We start from the raw sequence: 21355 nt of genomic DNA on the forward strand, positions 1-21355 counted from the left end.
GACAGAATGTCTTATGTTCAGATGACAGCACAAGCACTGTGGCTTTTGTGTAAGTAAACAGTTACTTTATCCATTGTTCCATCTTCCTTGTAATCTTGTAAAGAAAAGTCTTAGATTTTCCCTATGGAAACTGTTTTTTGTATCATGTATTTTTCTCACTTGTGTACTTATGAAATGTGTTGGTCCAGACTTTCTCCATGAAAGTTTTTAGAGACAGGTATGGTCTTATAAAAGAATCATGATTGTGCATAACAATACAATGAGCTTCATTATCAACTAGTTTGACTCAGTCATTATATTTCATATTCAGGACAGCTACTTTATTCAGTATTTTGTAAATGTTGCATACTTGCTGACACCATATAAAATACAAAACTACTGGCATGTTAGAGAATAGCTAACAATGATAAAAGAATCTATGTCACACATAATTATTCATTATGGTTTTGCTGAACTTAGAGATTATTTGAAACTTTTCATTATTACAACTGTATGATTTCTTGTATTTTATGAACTTCAGTTTTTCATAAAGAGTAATCTTCTCTTTTAACTCAGCAAGTGTGAATATTTACATAATGCTACTCTAAAGTTATTTGTCATTCCAGGGCTCATGGGCGTAATCCTAGATGTTAACTGCCTAATTAGTTCTGGAGTTCTTTTTGATGTTGTTTGTGTTGTTGTTTTTGTGGTCTTCAGTCCTGAGACTGGTTTGATGCAGCTCTCCATGCTACTATATCCTGTGCAAGCTTCTTCATCTCCCAGTACCTACTGCAGCCTACATACTTCTGAATCTGCTTAGTGTATTCATCTCTTGGTCTCCCTCTATGATTTTTACCCTCCACACTGCCCTCCAGTTCTAAATTGGAGATCCTTTGATGCCTCAGAATATGTCCTACCAACCGATCCCTTCTTCTAGTCAAGTTGTGCCACAAACTCCTCTTCTGTCCAATTCTATTCAATACTTCCTCATTAGTTATGTGATCTACCCATCTAATCTTCAGCATTCTTCTGTGGCACCACATTTTGAAAGCTTCTATTCTCTTCTTGTCTAAACTATGTAGCGTCCATGTTTCACTTCCATACATGGCTACACTCCATACAAATACTTTCAGAAACGACTACCTGACGCTTAAATCAATACTCGATGTTAACAAATTTCTCTTCTTCAGAAATGCTTTCCTTGCCATTGCCAGTCTACATATTATATCCTCTCTACTTCGACCATCATCAGTTATTTTGCTCCCCAAATAGCAAACCTCCTTTACTACTTTAAGTGTCTCATTTCCTAATCTAATTCCCTCAGCATCACCCGAGTTAATTCGACTACATGCCATTATCCTCATTTTGCTTTTGTTGATGTTCATCTTATATCCTCCTTTCAAGACACTGTCCATTCCGTTCAACTGCTCTTCCAAGTCCTTTGCCGTCTCTGACAGAATTACAATGTCATCGGCGAACCTCAAAGGTTTTATTTATTCTCCATGGATTTTAATGCCTACTCCGAACTTTTCTTCTGTTTCCTTTACTGCTTGCTCAATATACAGATTGAATAACATTTGGGAGAGGCTACAACCCTGTCTCACTCCCTTCCCAACCACTGCTTCCCTTTCATGTCCCTCAACTCTTATAACTGCCATCTGGTTTCTGTACAAATTGTAAATAGTCTTTTGTTCCCAGTAATTGACCCCTGTCACCTTCAGAATTTGAGAGAGAATATTCGAGTCAATATTGTCAAAAGCTTTCTCTAAGTCTCCAAATGCTAGAAACGTAGGTTTGCCTTTCCTTAATCTTTCTTCTAAGATAAGTTGTAGGGTCAGTATTGCCTCACGTGTTCCAACATTTCTATGGAGTCCAAACTGATCTTCCCCGAGGTCAGCTTCTACCAGTTTTGCCATTCGTCTGTAAAGAATTTGCGTTAGTATTTTGCAGCTGTGGCTTATTAAACTGATGTATCGGTAATTTTCACATCTGTCAACACCAGCTTTCTTTGGGATTGGAATTATTACATTCTTTTTGAAGTCTGAGGGTATTTTGCCTGTCTCATACATCTTGCTCACCAGATGGTAGAGTTTTGTCAGGACTGGCTCTCCCAAGGCTATCAGTAGTTCTAATGGAATGTTGTCTACCCCCGGGGCCTTGCTTCGACTCAGGTCTTTCAGTGCTCTGTCGAACTCTTCATGCAGTATCGTATCTCCCATTTCATCTTCATCTACATCCCCTTCCATTTCCATAATATTGTCCTCAAGAACATCGCCCCTGTATAGACCCTCTATATACTCCTTCCACCTTTCTGCTTTCCCTTCTTTGCTTAGAACTGGGTTTCCACCTGAGCTCTTGATATTCATATAAATGGTTCTCTTTTCTCCAAAGGCCTCGTTAATTTTCCTGTAGGCAGTATCAATCTTACCCCTTGTGAGATAAGCCTCTACATCCTTACATTTGTCCTCTAGCCATTTTGCACTTCCTGTCGATCTCATTTTTGAGATGTTTGTATTCCTTTTTGCCTGCTTCATTTACTGCATTTTTGTATCTTCTTTTTGATACTGTGCATAAATTTATCATACATTTATTTCATCATCCCACAGTATTATTTTACTGCCTCATTTACTGCATTTTTGTATTTTCATTTTGATACCGTGCATAAATTTATCATACATTTGTTACATCATCTCACAGCATTATTTTATCTTGGATCCAAAATCTACATAAACTACAGTTACAATCATAGACTCTGTAGAGATTAAGAAATGCTCAGAATTTGACAAAACCAAACAACATAATATTTGCACTGAATAGGTCTCTTCTTTCTGTTGTAATTTGAAAGTAAAAATTGTGGGTAACCTAAATTCATTGATAGTTACACTTAAATTAAGAAGTTTCTAATTATGAAAATCATCACTAAAATGTTACACAGGAAATGAATTACTAAACTGGGGGATTTTATTACGACTAATCTTTTCTTCCAGGACAAAAGAGAGAGAAAAAATTATATGGAGAATGTGCCAAATAAATTATGTACCAATAAAGCTCCAAAACCACACAGTATGTATAGGACTAATCACATAATCTCATTTCCCTAGACATTCTTATCCAGAGTACTCAGTAATTGACCTTTGCAATCTCCATGACACTTTTTAAATTACATTTGTGTTCTGCCAAAACTGGATATATCATCATAAAAATTCAAGTTTCTTTATTACTTTTTCATTCTACTCATCCTCCTTTTAGTTACTGTATTTGTTAAGTGTGTGCTTTTTGTTTGCATATGTGGTTCTTTTATCTGTTATATTGTGAAGTACTCATGCCAACCAAAATATTTGATGATGTACCATTTATCATCTGATGTGTCCTTTTCAAAGCTTAATATTAACTTAGTTTAAAGTATAATGATAGAACTGTATAAAAATATTAGTACATTAAGTTTCAGCTAACATCCATTTTCTAGATATTCTTTTGAATTGCTGTTGATAGTTTCTCATGTACTATTGTGAACTAACAATTTTATTATTCTTTGCTTTAAAATTGTTTCAAATTAAAAATTGTTTCATTACTGCCTGTTCTTCAACTCACGTTTATACAAATTTCATTGTTTGTGATAGGATGCCTAATGTCATAGTTTTCTGTCTACCTGAACAGCAAATGATGAATAGATTACACTGAATGAAACCGAAATTTAGAGCCTTTGAATTTGCTAATCCTTCTCCTTGGCGCTCTAGGTGAAGAAGAAAGATCTATATGCTGCTGTAATGAAGCAGTGATTTCATCTAGTGCTCCTGGAGGAAGAATTGGCAAATTCAAAAGCTTCAGATTTCTGCTGCTATGTTTATAATCTATTCATCATTCACTGCCACATCTTTTAGGTGAGTTGTCACCTATCTAAATTTTAATTATATTTATCCATTTTTAGTATTTGTCCACATTATTTCCATTAACTGTGAACTTAACACTTAATTGCATTTTCACAGAAGTGTTTTTACTTTCAGTACTAGTACATTTTTTCATACTCACTACTTATCGCCTTCTGTTTTATCAGTGAGAAGTCTAAAAGAAGAACGAAGACTCTTGCCAATACAAATGATCCAAAATGGAACCAGACATTTGTATATTCTTCAATACGGAGAGCTGACTTGAAACTTCGAATCTTAGAAGTGACTGTCTGGGACTATGTTCGTTATGGGGCCAATGATTTTTTAGGAGAGGTAAGTAGGTTTTCTGTTAATATCTAAACAGTCAACATGTGAAATTGTAACTTCACTTTGGTTGTTATTGGCAGTTCTTTGAACATAAACTTAACAACAGACAAGAGTACAATTTGCATATCATGTATGTTGAACTTTTCTTGTAAATATAATTTACAAATATTGCAGACACAAATACATTACTTTATGTCTGTTTATCCTTTGAGAAGTTACACATCTTTGTTACCTCAACTTATGAAGTGAAAATATTATTGATATTATGTTTCAATGGCAGTAGTGGAATTTTTCTATGTAATGCACATGTAAGATCTAAAATAAAAAAATGAAACTTAAAAGTTAATAGAATGTCGAATGCAATAAATGTGGAACCTGTATGTGTCAGGCATATGAACATTTTAGATGACAAAGTGAGCTATAACATAGATATATTTGCTAAAAATTTAGGCATGTAGACCCAAAAATTCCATGTATTAACAATATATAAGAAAGAAGCTGTTAGGGTCTTGCCAAAGAGGTACATATGAAGAGGAAGTGAGGAATTGTTAATGTATTCCTGTTCCAAGAAAGGTAGATTTCAATAATGGTAAACCACGCAAACTATCAGCTTTGAATAGAAAATAAAAGTGTTACAAATGGATTGTGAAATTGGAAAAGGGAGGAAGCATTTGAGTCATTAAACTGTGGATTACAAGGCTGTGCTGGAAAGTAAAGCCTCCAAAACATTTTAGAGAAAACTCTTAAAGCTTAAAGCATTATTAACATTCTACATCTTTATTCTTCATGTCTACATATTTATTTATAAATGTAGTCATTCTGACAAGGAAGGTGGTGTGAAAGTTTTCTCATGCACTGCATTTTGGCATTCGAGTCCGAGCTGCCAGACATGGCAGTCATGTGTACTGGAGACGTACTTGCTTGTGTGACTGAATGTGTATGTGTATTTTTCCTTACTGAGGAAGGCTTTGACTGAAATCAAAATGTCTAACAGACGTTTGTTTTGTCTGTCTGCAACTGAAGGTGTCAGCGAGTAGCAGTCTATCTCCCCCCCCCCCCCCCCTTTTTTTTGGTCCACTCAATGAAAGTGGAGCACAAGTGTATCATTTTATGACATAGTCTTCCTGTCATACAGCACACTTCCCCCAGCACATTTCTCGATACCAAATCTAATTAGGGAGGTTGTAAATGTTTTCTTATATTTTTGTCAGAATATTTTTTGTGAATTGTAATTTGCCTTATTTTATGCTAATTTGCTTATATGTTTGAGAGTGACAGCATATTGATTAATATTAGTAAATGTGATGAATAATATCGAAGAGACTGATTACAAATGGAAGCTTGTGTGTTGTTTGATGCTGGAGTCGTCTTTGCCCGTAGTCAGTCAGCAGTGAACATTCGGTGTGTGACAGTGGAACAATGTACAGGTCCCCGTTATAATAATTTGCAAGTGACCAGCAAAAATGAGTTGTTCTATTACTTTTTTATATAAACATCAAGAAGGGAGCACATTCAGAAAAATGGTATTTGAAGCACCAAAAATGAGGCAAACAAATTGAACCAGGACATTTCTGCAGCCGACGAAACAGCATTATGGAATCATACTTTCACTAGATGACTGATGCCAACACAAAATAGTCAAATATCATCTTATAAACATCCACGGTAAAGTGAGTACTATCACGAAATATGCTAAATTCAACTACATAAAAATAGTGAGTGTATTTCAATCTCTTTGAGTGTTCCAGTCATGTGGTAGCCACTCAGTGGCTTCTGCTTCAAAGTGCCACAAAAATTCTTCACAGGCATCAGAGCATCACTTTGTCAGTCCTGGAATGAGCTGCTGTGACACCCACCTTGCAGGTGACACTTAAACACTTTGTGAATGTTGTTATGTGCTGAGCTATGACTAATGTTCAGATTTGCATATATTTCATACACTATCACATATAGGTATTTTCCATCACAATGGCTTCAGCTGCTGAAGTAGACTCTGGTGTCACAATGTAGTGTGCCTCTTGTGGACACTGAGCTTCTGTTACAAAAGTAACACCATTTCAAACACCCTATTCCACTGACACACTTTCTGCAGTGACATATATGGATCACCATACTGGACCTTCATTCACCTATGGATTTCAGTAGGTTTCATATCTTCACTCCTCATAAAATGTATGACAGAACACTGTCCCTTCCTTGATGCATGTCGCAAGTGGGGCAGCAATTTTGAACTGGTATTGTGGTGGCGTGTTGCTTGTCTGCAGTATGCTGCAGCATGTAGGGCATTCCTTTCATCATTGGTAGCAATATTGCCAACTTACAGAACACTGGGACGAAATGTTGATTTTTAATTATGCTTCTAAGATTTTCATTTGACTTCATTTCATAGGTTGGTGCATAAGTTCATAGCTTTTTTGTTTTGCATGTTGGTATTCCAGAGGCTGTGGTTTTATTAATTGTCATTTATTTTTTATTTATAATTCACTGTTGCTCTTTGAGTTTCGATATCATTATTTTGTCATCTGGGGATAGTGAGTGGAGCTGTGGACATTAGAAAATGGATTGCCCAATGTAGAAATCTGAACATTTATGACATATTCTTCTGTTTGAGCTCAATAGAGGGATGACAGCAGTGGAGGCAGCCAGAAACATTTGCACCATGTATGGGGATAATGACAGTGGACAGAGCATGAAGAGAAAAATAGTTTTCTTCATTTAAGGAGGATCAGTTTGACATAAGGGACTCTCCATGTTTAGGAAGACTTTTGTGGTTTGATGAAGATTGTTTAAATGCATTAATCCACCTCAGTGTACTTGATAACTGGCAGATGTGATGAACCGTGATCACTGCACCATCACGGGAGATTTGCATGCAGTGGGGAAGGTTCAAACATTTAGTGTATGGGTACCACATGCTAAATGCAAAATCACAAAAATCTGCAGGTGTCCATATATGCATCTTTGCTTGGTCGTCAATGTTGGGTTGGCAGAAGAGCCAACACCGTGTTACTAGAGGAGGACGAAATGCATGCGTGGGTTCGAATCCCATCCTCATCGCCAATGTTGGGTTGGCGGAAGATTCTACACCGTGTTACTAGAGGAGGCCGAAATGCACGCGTTCTAGCTCACGCAGGCTGGCGTGAGGAGGGAAGGACTATACTGACATGAGGTCTGGAACACGACAAGGAATTAGAATTCAGAAAGCGGACGTAATTAGTTAGATACTTAACTTTAATCCATTAATGATGAACATCGCTCTTGACGGTACATGATTCACAATATTATCTCTTCAGAATAGTAACTGAATATGGTGCCTTGCTAGGTCGTAGCAAAATGACGTAGCTGAAGGCTATGCTAAACTGTCGTTTCGGCAAATGAGAGCGTATGTAGACAGTGAACCATCACTAGCAAAGTCGGCTGTCCAACTGGGGCGAGTGCTAGGGAGTCTCTAGACTAGACCTGCCGTGTGGCGACGCTTGGTCTGCAATCACTGATAATGGCGACACATGGGTCCGACGTATACTAAAGGACCGCGGCTGATTTAAAAGGCTACCACCTAGCAAATGTGGTGTCTGGCGGTGACACCACAGTCAACAATTATCTCATGCACACTACCGACCATTCCTAACCCGTAATATTTCTGGTGATGAGAAACAATGTCTTCATGGTAACATAACGAAAAGAGAGGACTCGTTAAGCCCAAACAAAGCAGCAGAGCTGCATGCATCTACAAAAGACAGTCTTATTCATTTGGTTAAACAATGATAGTGTGATGTACTACAAATTGCTTCCGCAATTCATAAAAAATCACTGCTGACTTTTGTTGTCTACAACTTAGACATCTTGCAGATGCTATTTGAGAGTAATGACCAGGAAAGCTGTATGAAGTGATGCAGCTCCATGAGAACACCCAACTGCATTTGCTAGATTGACAAAAAACACTACACAATCATTTCACACCCACATTATTCACCTGATCTCATGCCTTCAGATTTTCACATTTTCCTCTCTATCGAACAGCCTTCAAGAACTTCCTTTCCAAAGGGAAATGTGCTTGAAACATGGATAAATGAGTCCTTCACCTCAAAACCACGTGACTTATACAGTCATGGAATCAAGAAGTTACTCCAGCATTAGCAGAGTATTGTAAATAGTAAAGGAGAATGGAAAAACTGATAGAAGCTGACCTTGGGGAAGATCAGTTTGGATTCCGTAGAAATGTTGGAAAGCATGAACCAATACTGACGCTATGACTTACGTTAGAAAATAGATTAAGGGAAGGCAAACCTACATTTCTAGCATTTGTAAGTTTAGAGAAAGCTTTTGACAATATTGACTCGAATATTCTCTCTCAAATTCTGAAGGTGACAGGGGTCAATTACTGGGAACAAAAGACTATTTACAATTTGTACAGAAACCAGATGGCAGTTATAAGAGTCAAGGAGCATGAAAGCGAAGCAGTGATTGGGAAGGGAGTGAGACAGGGTTGTTGACTATCCCCAATGTTATTCAATCTGTATATTGAGCAAGCAGTAAAGGAAACAAAAGAAAAATTTGGAGTAGGAATAAAAATCCATGGAGAAGAATTAAAACTTTTAGGTTGAAATGAGGATACAAGATGAACATCAACAAAATCAAAATGAGGATAATGGAATATAGTCGATGTTGAGGGAATTAGATTAGGAAATGAGACACTTACAGTAGTAGATGAGTTTTGCTATTTAGGGAGCAAAATAACTGATGATGGTCGAAATAGAGAGGATATAAAATGTGGACTGTCAATGGAAAGGAAAGCGTTTCTGAAGAAGAGAAATTTGTTAACATCAAGTATAGATATAAGTGTCTTTCCTAAAAGTATTTATGTCGAAGTGAAACATGGACAAGACAAGAAGAGAACAGAGGCTTTCAAAATTTGGTGCTACAGAAGAATATTGAAGATTAGATAGATAAATCACATAACTAATGAGGAGGTACTGAATAGAATTGGGGAGAAGAGGAATTTGTGGCACAACTTGACTAGAAGAAGGGTTCGGTTGGTAGGACATATTCTGAGGCATCAAGGGATCACCGATTTAGTATTGGAGGGCAGCGGGGAGGGTAAAAATTGTAGAGGGAGACCAAGAGATGAATACGCTAAGCAGATTCAGAAGGATTTAGGTTACAGAAGGTACTTCAAGATGAAGAAGCTTGCACAGGATAGGGTAGCATGGAGAGGTGCATCAAACCAGTCTCTAGACTGAAGACCACAACAAGAACAAAGGAGAATATATTATTGATGACTTAAGTCTCTGTTAAGTGTATCTGTTGTGGAAAAACATTGTGGTAAAATGCTGCATACTTATGCACCAACCCAACAGATCAAATGAAAGAGCAACTCAAACAGTCTTTCTTTCAAGTTTTCAATATAAGCACCATTCATCACACATGATCAGTGTGTCTGGAGTAATTGTTGCAACAACTGCTTAATTCCTGCTTCTTAAGTCAGGTACATCATCTGGCAGCAGAGATGCATACACGTGACCCATTATGAAACCACAAAGGTAAAAATCACATGGTGTCGGATCAGGGGAATGTGGAACCATGTGAAACAAGTTCTGTCATCGCTCTTGTTCCCAATCCAGCACCCAAGTACAGCATTGTTTAACTAATTGTGTATTGAGTTATGTGGGTGAGGCCATGCACCATCTCACTACCAAATAAAGTTTTGTGGTTCAGCTTCTTCCAGTAGAGGAAGAGCCATGGTTCTAGTACATCAAGATAAGAAACACCAGTTGCTTCACCAAAAAAGAAGGTCTGATAAAATTTCTGCCAGATATAGCACAAAAACATTCAGTTTAGGAAAGCTTCATTGAAACTGTGACATCTCAGAGGATTTGCTGATCCCCAATATGCACATTGTGAGTGTTCACATTTCCACTTAGTTGAAATGATGATTCATCACTGGAGACAACATGATCCATAAAATCTTCACTGTCATGCAGCAGCATTTTGTTTACAAAATTGGCCTTATAGCTTGGAACAACTGCAAAGGATAAGGATGTAGTTATAAGTGTCTCCTTAAAAGTCTCCACACAGTGTGGTACCTCACCCCTTTTGAAGTAGGTTACAACACCAGTATGTGCTATAGCAATGGAAACTCTCAATAATATGTGGGAAGTACTAAATCTTGTCCTTAACAGTCTTCTTTTCTAGAGGGGCTTCACAACAGAAATTTGAATGTTCTCAAATAATTGTTTTAATTAACTTTCTACAAGTTTGGAAGTTGAGAGTAGTGAAGATTCAGTTTTGTGCATCTCAGACATTAATAAAACTTATTTACTTTTCCCAGATTGCACCAATTTCTGAATATCTCTGCTGCCAACTCTCAACATATCAATCGGTGTCTCATTTTAGTATTCAATGACCTTCATCAATGAAATTCAGTCTACAAGTACCACATGTTGACAACAGACAGAAACAAAATTCATACACATCCTCATCATATTACAATAGATCAATATCCTTGGTTGGGAATCATGTCAGCTTCCACAGTTGTTGATGAATATTTCACATCAGAAGTCATACATTGATACAGACGTTCTTCGTATCAAGTTTAAACAAGATCTGATCTTAAAATGGAACTTTTTCCATTTCTGTCATAGACCACTATTATTACAAAACATTTGAACAATTATATTTCATTCATTAATTTTATTTAAGTCAAAGGCAATAGCGAACACTGACAGGATCTTCCCTCACTGACAGCCTTTGTGTGGAGGGCAGCAGTAGCCAGCTCATGGTCATTGGTGGTGGCACTGAAGATGCTGCCAACTGCAAGCTATGGTGCCTTTCCTCAATATGAAACAAATACAAGCAGAACACTGAGTATACAATTCAAACATTTTTGCCTACAACCACAGTGTTTAACATTAAAGTCGATTCAGTATAGACCATCATATCAGTATAATATTAACTGATCTGCCAACTGAACAGTTCGATATGGTGTAACCATCTGGACCTTCTTGTCACACCACAGAAGACTTCACTGGAAGAACTAATTCATGTCTAACCTTCTGAACTGATTTCTTGGGGCTGTGCATGAAAGACTTTCCACTCATTCAACATGTTCTTCAGATACTTGTGGTCATCCCATACTCTTCCCTGTTTTAGTAGCTCTTTTATTTGCTGTATTATTTATAACTGTAAGTTGAGTGTGTTAAATGCTACAAAGTCTTAAAACCACAATATTAATTTTGAAACACCCGGTATTTTGCAGTGTTATCATGTAGTCAATGGTATTGACCATGCAATTGGACATTTTTTGGCATTTATTTTGTCTACTTTTACTATTTGCTATTAGTATTATATGTTCATATGTTCCTGACACAAGATTATGGCCATATGGTTGAAACTGTCAATACTGACTAAGAAAACATTTCTTCAAATATCAGATAGTCACAATATAATCATGACATCTGTTAAATAAACTATTGAACTGTACTCCTTTGAAATTAACTTTTACTCCATGTGAAACCAAATTGTTGATCTTCATCTGGTCTACATTGTATAACCATGGAACCTTTTTTGTGAAAGAGGTGAATGGATCTGACATGAAGCAATATTGTATCTGCAGAATATATCACAACTGACACTCTCACTAAATTTTCTATAGAGCTGAGACATTTGCAGCCCTACAGGAATGTTGACTATGCCTATAAAGTTGCAGTTGTGGGAGAAAGACAGTCTTCGTTGTGTGTTTATTTAGCTTTTTCACTGTCTTTGTTGTATGTGCAGTGCCATTCACTTCCCTCTCCTCCCACACTATTCCATTGTAAAAATCTCTCATGAATTTCAAGTTAGTCAGGCAGCTATTAAATATGGGTTTGTGTGTGTGCCAGTTTTGTGTCTATAGTATGACATAACCTTTCATGTTGCTCCTCTTAAATTTTAATATCCAGAAAGGTGGAACAACTATTATTTCTCAATTTTGATGGTAATTTGTTTACACAGCACTTGTTCACACCATCGTAGAATATTGCTCAAATGTGTGGGATCCTTATCATAAAGGACCCTAATGCATATGAAGAACAGAGCACTAGCTGTTGCAGGTTTGTTTGACTCATAGGAGAGTGCCATGACAATGCTTAAAAACTGAACGTAGAGGCCATTTATCACATGAAAGATGACTTATGAAGTTTCAGGAACTAGTATTAAGTGAGGAATCTAGAAATGTGCTACAGCCCCCTCCTGTAGGAACTGCAAAGATAAGGTTGAACAAATTACAGTGCTTGCAGGCAATTTAAATGGCCATTCATCCCATAATCCATATGTGAATGAAGCAGGAAGAAACCATAATATGTGATACAGTGGTAAGTACCATCCTTCATGTACTTCACTGTGGTTTACAGAATATGTATGTGGACATAGAATATGATTTCACTTGAAAAGTATTTCCAACTTAACATAAAAAATGTTCATTTTTTTTAGAGAAAGGGTAGTTACTAGTTTTACAAAATGTTTTATTTAATTACTGACAATCCGTGACATACCAGAAACATATTTTGAATAAGGAGAAAGAAAAAATACAAAGTAAAGAATAGATAGGAAAATGTAATAACACTGAAAGGTGAAGCATGTAAAATTAAAATTGATATAATGAGCCAAACTATCAAGAAAGCAAAAATAAAGGACAAGCAGTGAAATGAGAAATAGAGTATATAACACCTGCACTCATACTCAACAAGCTAATGCCTAACGTACAGCTTGGGGTAACCAGAACTGATTTTCTAATGGTAACTTGTAAATGTTGGAGAAAGTAATGAGAACAGTTACTTTTCTGAAAACATTTCATCTTCTCAGAATATTCTTTATCTAGTTATATGTACTAGATTATCCTTTCAAACACTTGACAAAGAGTTCAAGGTATACAACCTTAGGAAGGCAGATCAAGAATGCCTGCAGTCTGCCTGCCGTCTACCCCAAAGCTCTCTAAACTGCCTACAGGAGAGAGTAAGGAAGTATTGGGATGCGCTAGTGAAGGAGCAGGTGATTATCAGTGGCAGTTACAAAATGACTATTAATTATGAAAATAATCACAAAACTGAGGATGAGGAGCATGAGAGGGAGAGAGTTAGATGAAATGAAAGAACAATACTGAAAAATGGAAGTGCTCGTTATCTGGAGCTATAACAAGAATGCCAGCACCCACTCCCAAATTCACATCGCATAGTCCTTCTCAGCTCACTGATAAACTTTCATCTGTCTCCTTGTAAAAACCACAGTCCATATCAAATGCACCAAAGACCAGCATTACTTGTATTTTGAAAGGAATGTAACCCAATTATAACAGGAACCCCTTACAGTCTTGGAACCTGTGAGTGTGAATGCCACTTATGATGTGGTGAGCGGAAGATGTTTGGGTGCATTGATAACCTAAAGAAGTAATTACAGACAGATAATACACTGCACAGCTTTACCAGAAACTGATTTGAAGCTCCATTCTTTCACGGGACACCAAAAAACCCATTGCCACTCTGAACTAGCTGTCTCCTTATCACTCAGCTTGTGAAACACCCAACTCCATCCTTCCCATAGGATTTTGACTATCTCTCTGTGCCATGAAGTGAGGGATATCTTACCCAAATCCTACCGTCTCTTCTATATATATGCACAGAGAGGTATTCATAATCCTGTGGAAAGCTGAAGTAGTTTTTCTTTTTTCAATTTAGACTTATTAAAATTCGATTTTAATGCTTTTATGCCTTTCTGAGCACTTTAAAAGTGTGAATATACATTTGTTTTACATCACTTCAAACTTCAGCCTCAGGAAAAATTCTATTGCATAGAATCTCAAATTCAGTAGTTCTGATCCCCCCCCCCGCTCGCCCCCTGCCCCTGCTGTCAGAGGGAGTGGTGCAGCGTACTGATGCATACAGTCAATGTGATCAAGCACTGTATGTATCCACCCAATTACTTGTTGAATGCAGTCATATCCCCTTCTTCCTCTACGGTCGCAGGTTCGAATCCTGCCTTGGGCATGGATGTGTGTGATGTCCTTCGGCCAGTTAGGTTTAAGTAGGTCTAAGTTCTAGGGGACTGATGACCTCAGAAGTTAAGTCCCATAGTGCTCAGAGCCATTTTGAACCCCTTCTTCCTGTACAGTTTTAGACCTCTAAAGCTCTCTTTTGTGTCATGGATATTACTAACTTATCTTTTAATGCATTCTATCATAACATCCCTTCTTCTATACCCAGATCAGAATAATGAAATGTTTGATTAACAGAGAACGACCTTTGTTGCACCTTCCATACTGTTCTCAGTCCTCCTGTTGCTCCACTACCTCAGATCTTGGATACAAGTGTCAGCTGAGGAAAATAATTGCAGAATTGCAGCCATTAATGGTACTGTTGGCCTTGTTTTGGTTATATGTATTGTTTCTTTGGTACTGTTGTGCCTTGTTTTGGTTATATGTATTGTTTCTTTCTCTGTTTCTTTATTTTTTTGCAACAGAAGGTCTGAAACTAATCATCAAAGTGAGCAGTTGATTGATAAAGCCTTTATGATAGTGCATAGCAAATTCCATGCTGCACATTTAAAGGAAATATATGAATGTATTCAGTATTGAATCACAAGGCTGTTGCTGCTGCATCCGTTTTACTGACTTGGAGTCAACATCACCCTCGTCTTCCGTACTTAACTGTAAACCACTTTGTTATTCAGTTTCAGTAGTAGTTTGTTTTCCACATATTTCTTTTTTTCTGATTTTGTGAGGAACTATTTCAGTTGGTAACCTAGCATTCCACTTAATTTTCGGTATGCTTCTGAAACACCATCACATCTCAGATGCTTTGATTCTTTTGTTTCCCAGTTTTCCCACTACCATACAGTGTTCTGCTGTTTACACACATTCTCAGAAATATTTTTCACAAATTGAAGTCCCCGTTTGATGCTAGTAAATTCTTTTGGTGATGTGTGCTCCTTTTGTCAATGCTTGTCTACTTCTCTTTTCCTTCTTGCTACGACTGCCATGCATTATTTTTCTTCCAAGGTAGAAGAATTACTTTCCTTCATCTATTGTGTGGTTCCAAATTTGGATACAAAGTTTGTCGCTAACCTTATTCCATTGCTCCTCAATATGTTTATCTTTTTTATGATTTACTCTCAACCCATTTACTATGCTTAGAAGAACATTCATTCCATTCATCTGGTGTCGCAATTCTTCACCACTTTCACAGTGCATAGCAGTGTACATTCCTTGAAATTTTGAAGTTACTGTTAGATGATTTGACTTCTTTGTTAACATTTTGAATGACAACCAGGCAGATATTTTTAGGAATATTTTGCAACTTGGTGTTACTAGTGCAAATTTCTATGTTTAAAAAAAAAAATCAGCTTGATGATATATGCTCATTAATCTAGGCTGCATGACTGCCCTCTGTTGAATTTAGTACTCTCTATCATTAAATTACATTAATACTTGTTCCATAGATCATGAATTCATGTCTTAATGATGTGGAAAGTCTCAGTTTAACATAAGGTTTCTTAACACATATCCCCAATTACTGCTTCATATATAAAAGTTCGTCTGTTGAGTAGGAAGAATTGTCATTCAGAAATTATTTTATTTGTTTTTCAATCTTGGTTGGCTATCTGCCAGACTGTTAATGCTCTTTGGTAAATAGCCAAAGACTTTTGTGGCAGCATAATTCACCCCTTTTTGTGCCAAAGCCAGATTTAAGCCAGAATAGTGCAGATCATTCTTTCTTCTAACATTGTAGCTAAGCACTTTGCTATTATTTTTGAATTGGGATAGTTTATTAATAACAAATTTCATAAGTGAATGTATGTATTGTGAAGGTGCTGTAAATATCCCTCGTTCATTAAATATATGTCTGCAAGGTGATCTTGGGTGGGCTCCAGCTGTTATTCTGGCTACACACTTCGTGCAGTGAATACTTTCTCTCTTAATGATGAATTAACCTAAGATACGATGTCACGTGAAACCAATGAATGAAAATAGGCACACTAGCCAAACTTACTGATGTGTTTATTATCAACATTTCCAATAACCCTACTGCATAAGTAGCTGAACTCAAATATTTTAGCAGATCATCAATTCAGTTTCACATCAATGCACACACCCAGAAATTTTGAATACTCTGCCTTAGCAACAGACTTCTGTTCAAAGTCTATATTTAGCAATAGTGTTATGCCATTTACTATACAGAACTGTACATACTGCATTTTCTCAAAATTTAGTGAGAGTTCATTTGCTGAAAACCACTTAAAATTTTTCTGAAAGACGTTATTTACAATTTCCTGTACAAACTCTTGTTTGTTGGGTGTGATTACTGTACTTGTATCATCAACAAAAAGAACTAACTTTGTATCTTAATGAATATAGAGTGGCAAGTCATTAATATATATTAAGAACTATAAGGGATCCAAGACTGAATGCTGTGAGGTACCACTCTTGATACCTCCACAGTTAGAGGATCTGCTGATCTTTGCAGACTATCTGTACTGCTAGCTTCAGTCTTCAGCATTCTACCAGTTAAGTATGAATTGAAGTATTTATGCTCCCTCCCATCCACACCACAATACTTAAGTTTATCTAGAAGACTTTCATGATTCAGATAGTCAAAAGCCTTTGAGAGATCACAAAAAAATCCCAGTTGGTGATGCTTAGTTATTCAGAGCATTCAATATTTGAGCAGTGAAGGAGTATATAGCATTTTCTGTTCAAAAGCCGTTCTGAAAACCAAATTAACATTTTGTTAGTACTTTGTTTTTAAAAATATGTGAAGCTACTCCTGAGTACTCTTTCAAGAATTTTGGATAAAGCTTTCACAGGTGAGATTGGGCAGTAGTTGTCAGCATCAGACATATCCCCCCTTGTTATGCACTGGTTTAACAATGGCCATATTTCACTCTATCGGGAAAAATTCTCTGCTTCAGTGAGCTAATACATAATATTGTAATATGTGGCTGAGAATACTTGCTTATCTGTTGGGAACAAGCTATTAGTGCTCTGTTGGAAATGCCATCAGTTCCATGTGACCTTTTACTTGTGAGTGAATTTACTATTTTCCTAGTTTCAGTTGGAGAGGTGAGCTGAATTTCAATTTTATCAAATTGTATAGGTATTACCTCTTCCATATACAGCCTTGCATTTTCTAATGAATGTCTTGATTGAAAAATAACTATTAAAAATATTTTCTGTTTCTGACTTTTCATTAATGAACTTTTCATTGAGTTTGATAGAGAACTTTTCATTGAGTTTGATAGAAATCAATCTTCCTGTGCTCCCAGTTGCCCTGTTTCCCTTATAACAAAATTCCAAATTGTTTTAATTTTATTATCAGAGGTATTAATATCATATATAATGCACATACTTCTGGACTTTTTAATAACTTTTCTTAATGCAGTGCAGTAGTTTTTATAATGTTTGAGTGTTTCTGGATCATTTTTTATTTACAAGGTTTTTTTTTATCCCTTTAGTAAGCCAAGGCTTTTTAGATGGTTTATTACAGTTATGTTTATTGTCTTCTTAGGGAAACTGTTTTCAGATATACTCACAAAGGTATCATGAAATAGGTTAAATTTTAAATTAGAATCTGGTTCCCTGTAAGCCTTGTCCCAATCTAACTGCTGAAACCTTTCCCTAAAATTTGTAGTTGTTAAGTCGTTAACTGAATACACTGTTTTGGCTGTTTTGTGTTGCTATATGGAGCTATGTCATATATTGTAACTTGCTGTACATCATGATCAGAAAGACCCTTCTTAATAGGAAAAGTTTTTATTTGACTAGATTTATCTTGTTCTACAAAACACTATCAGTATACTGCTTTCTTGTACTACCCGACTTGGAAAATCAGTAACTGATGTCAAATTAAAAAAAAAAACCAAGTAATACTTCAAGGTCATTCTTTCTATCGGACTCTTTCAGAAAATCTACATTGTAATCCCAACAAACAATAATTTTCTTCCCTCTATCTGACAGATGGCACAACAAAGAAACCAAGTTTCTCAGAACTAGCTGAAAATTTCCTAATTGGTACCTATACACAGCTACATTTATAAAAGTACCATTATTTAGTTTAAGCTCACAGGCACGTGCTTCTATATGTTTCTCTACACAATTTTTTAGTTTCTAATTTTTCTCATTATGATAAATTTTAACATATGTGGCAACTTCTCATCTCTCCACAGCATCTCTACTTAAATGTGCTGAAAGCTTGTATCCACCCACATTTACCTTCCCCATATCTGTGACTATATGATGTTCAGACAGGCATTGTTCCACCTTCAGTTTTTAAATCTTCTAAACAAACAAGAAGCCCATCTAGTTTGTTTTTTAATACCCTCATATTCAGATACAATATACAGACACAATATATGAACATTACTTTTTACTGTACTTTTATGATAATCTTGTGATATACTAATATTATTGTTCGTTGTACTTTTGCGAGAATTCTGTGATAGTTAAACATCTATAGCATCTGCCTGTGCGAGGTTCTCATTAACTTTAATTTCATTCAATGTTGAATCAATGGACACTGATTTTAGCCTAAAAAAGAGGTACTCCCATGAGTTTCAGTGCCCCACTCCCCTAAACATTTTGCTATCATCCTGGCCAGTTAACCCTCCAATTTCCTGCTGAGATGCAGGTCTTGCTTTGTGAAGTCCCACGTATCAATAGTATCAACAGGAACCAAACCCATGCCTGACAAAGTAGCTGCCCCAATCAGCTGATCTAACTCCATATTGTTTATGATACACCTAAGATTGAGGGAGCGTGTTTAACAATATTATACTATGCATGTTCTCTGTCAAACTGTGCATTCGCATAGTAAAAGCTTGATAGGTGAGTGGATAAAACTGATTATTGCTGAATGTGATGCTAGTCATATGATGCAATGTAAGAAATAACCCAGTTCCATGCTGTATTCAATTGAAACCAGCGTCTTGATTAATAAATTATTCCACCAAAAATATTTATACAAATTCCTTAATAGCTGAATCCTAAAAGGTTATTGTTATGCCTAAAATTTTCATGTCCTATGGACATATGATGTTCAGCTATGACTGACTTACTAGCTTTGCCAAACTGACATGGAATTTTGTAGGCTATGGCTTTCTGCAAACTGAGATCATCCTTTACAGAAGAACAGAAGTCTTTGTAGGTGACTTTGCTTTGCTACAAAGCTCATTTGGGCTTTTGCCTTATTTTGATGCGATGTTCCCAATACACGGTAGGTATCCTGGACTTGAACAGCTTCTTATCCTCTTTATTTTGCAACTGTTTACGTTTACTCTTCTTTAAATCTGTGAAAATCTTTTGAGAGGAGTTGTGCTTTACCTTGAATGCACTTGTCAGGGTTGTAATTCATTTGTAAGAAGAGTCTCTATAAGACACAAGAATGCACCAGTGCTCAAAGAATGCTCATAGTGTGTGTGTGATGGGTAGCAGAAGCTAGATGCCTGCAGAACGGATCTGTATGCATGGACTCCCACTAAAGAGAATGCATTGATGGCCTCATCAATTTTCCAAGCATCTAGAGGGGTAGAGCATCTTTCTCCTCTTACTTAGCAAATTGGATATTTTATGAATTGAATTTAGGTGCTGTAAAAATCTTAATACATCATCTTCTTTCTTAACATCTTTACTAACTGTGGGACCGCAATAAACTGACTAGAAAATGTTTGATATGTTTCCTATCTACTCATATGCTCTCTCTTCACAGTCTTCCATAAAAGTATTTTCTGTCTGAGGGATCATGAGAATATACATGACACCATCAATTTGTTTAAAATGCAGTAAAAAATATGTTGATGATAGGGTATGATATAACAATGCCACATATTTTACTGGCTTTAAACTTGTTTGTTTATTTAACCTAATCAGATTAGGGCCTTCAGACCCTCTCTTATATCAGACTAGGTTTTCACACATCTGTATTTTCGGGGGGGGGGGGGGGGGATATAAAATGGAAAACGGAATAAAAATTTGCTGCTTAAATAATTAAAAGGAAAATTTTGAAAGAATGATTGAAAACAATTGGAAGGTACACATATCCTGCGTGAACTCTAACTGGCACTAGTATAAAAAGACCTTCAATATTCAATACATTTATTCAAATTTAAACTTATGTACTTCTTTTTCATCTTAACGCCATATTGTATAGAGCTTGGTATGACAATACTGGTTCTGGGTTGCCCCTCTTCTGCTTACGCAAATTATTCTTGTCTCCTTCGATCCTCTTGATGCAGGATTCTCGGCGCATTGTGGAGAGGTGAACAGACGGGTATCATCGCCATGAATGTATGAATAATTTTTGCTGTCTCGATAATTTCTGAACAATACCAATGCGATGGAACTCATCCCACGTCCACCCGTTACTACTTACAGAGACAGACCGACAAATCTAAAGCAATTAAAAAATTGAAGAGCATTTCTCCACCTCTTTTGTTATCTACAGCACAGAAGAAAAGAACAAGGGAGAAAAGAAAAGAAATAATAATAATAATAATAATATGTTACATTACATTTGCCTCCACTGTGCACTGACATCATATGGAGGTGCACTGTGTCTGAGCTTATTTCTCTTTTTATAGGTTGATAAACCTGGCTGGTATGAGCATAGCCTTCATTTTACGGCCATTGGAGTTATCCTATATGATTACCAATTTATATAGGCATGTCAGCTCCCTTAACACATACATACATAAGTTGTCCTTCATAACAAAGTGCTTGCTGTAAGCGCATAGTCCCATTATTGTCAGTCAGTATGTGCCCAGTGTTAAACTTGCGAAGCATGCACGCACAGCTCAACGCCCATTGCTGTCCCTACTCGCTTTCACGTGATTAATACAAAGTCAGAGTGCCTGTTGTGTGTCCACATGGTCTTCACTGAACAAATTTGTGAAGCTCATGTTCAGCGGCACGATCCTTTGTGAAATCTTTGATGCGGCAACAACCGGTTTCCGTATCAGTGGCCCGAGAAATGTATTTCACTCGCAGTTATTCATTGGGGACACTAGCCGTAAATCTCACATCCGCCAACAAGATAAGTTTCTTGCTGCTTCTACAATGTTGTCGAGCAAAGAAAATTCATGTTACATGAAGTATTCTAATTTTTTAGTTCATCACGCACACACTCACATATATCACATGCAAA

At 36.6% G+C, this 21355-nt stretch overlaps 1 protein-coding gene across 1 annotated transcript in view; it reads left to right on the forward strand.

Annotated features, from left to right (window-relative positions):
• Positions 1–21355, forward strand: part of LOC124775814 (regulating synaptic membrane exocytosis protein 2-like) — a 966162-nt gene that overhangs the window by 245657 nt on the left and 699150 nt on the right. Inside the window, exon 8 of the mRNA XM_047250647.1 lies at positions 4034–4199. Within this exon, the coding sequence (XP_047106603.1) occupies positions 4034–4199 (166 nt within the window). The remainder of the gene's footprint in view (positions 1–4033; positions 4200–21355) is intronic.

Source organism: Schistocerca piceifrons, chromosome 2 (genome assembly GCF_021461385.2).
Source record: "Schistocerca piceifrons isolate TAMUIC-IGC-003096 chromosome 2, iqSchPice1.1, whole genome shotgun sequence".
Classification (NCBI taxonomy): Eukaryota; Metazoa; Arthropoda; class Insecta; order Orthoptera; family Acrididae; genus Schistocerca; species Schistocerca piceifrons.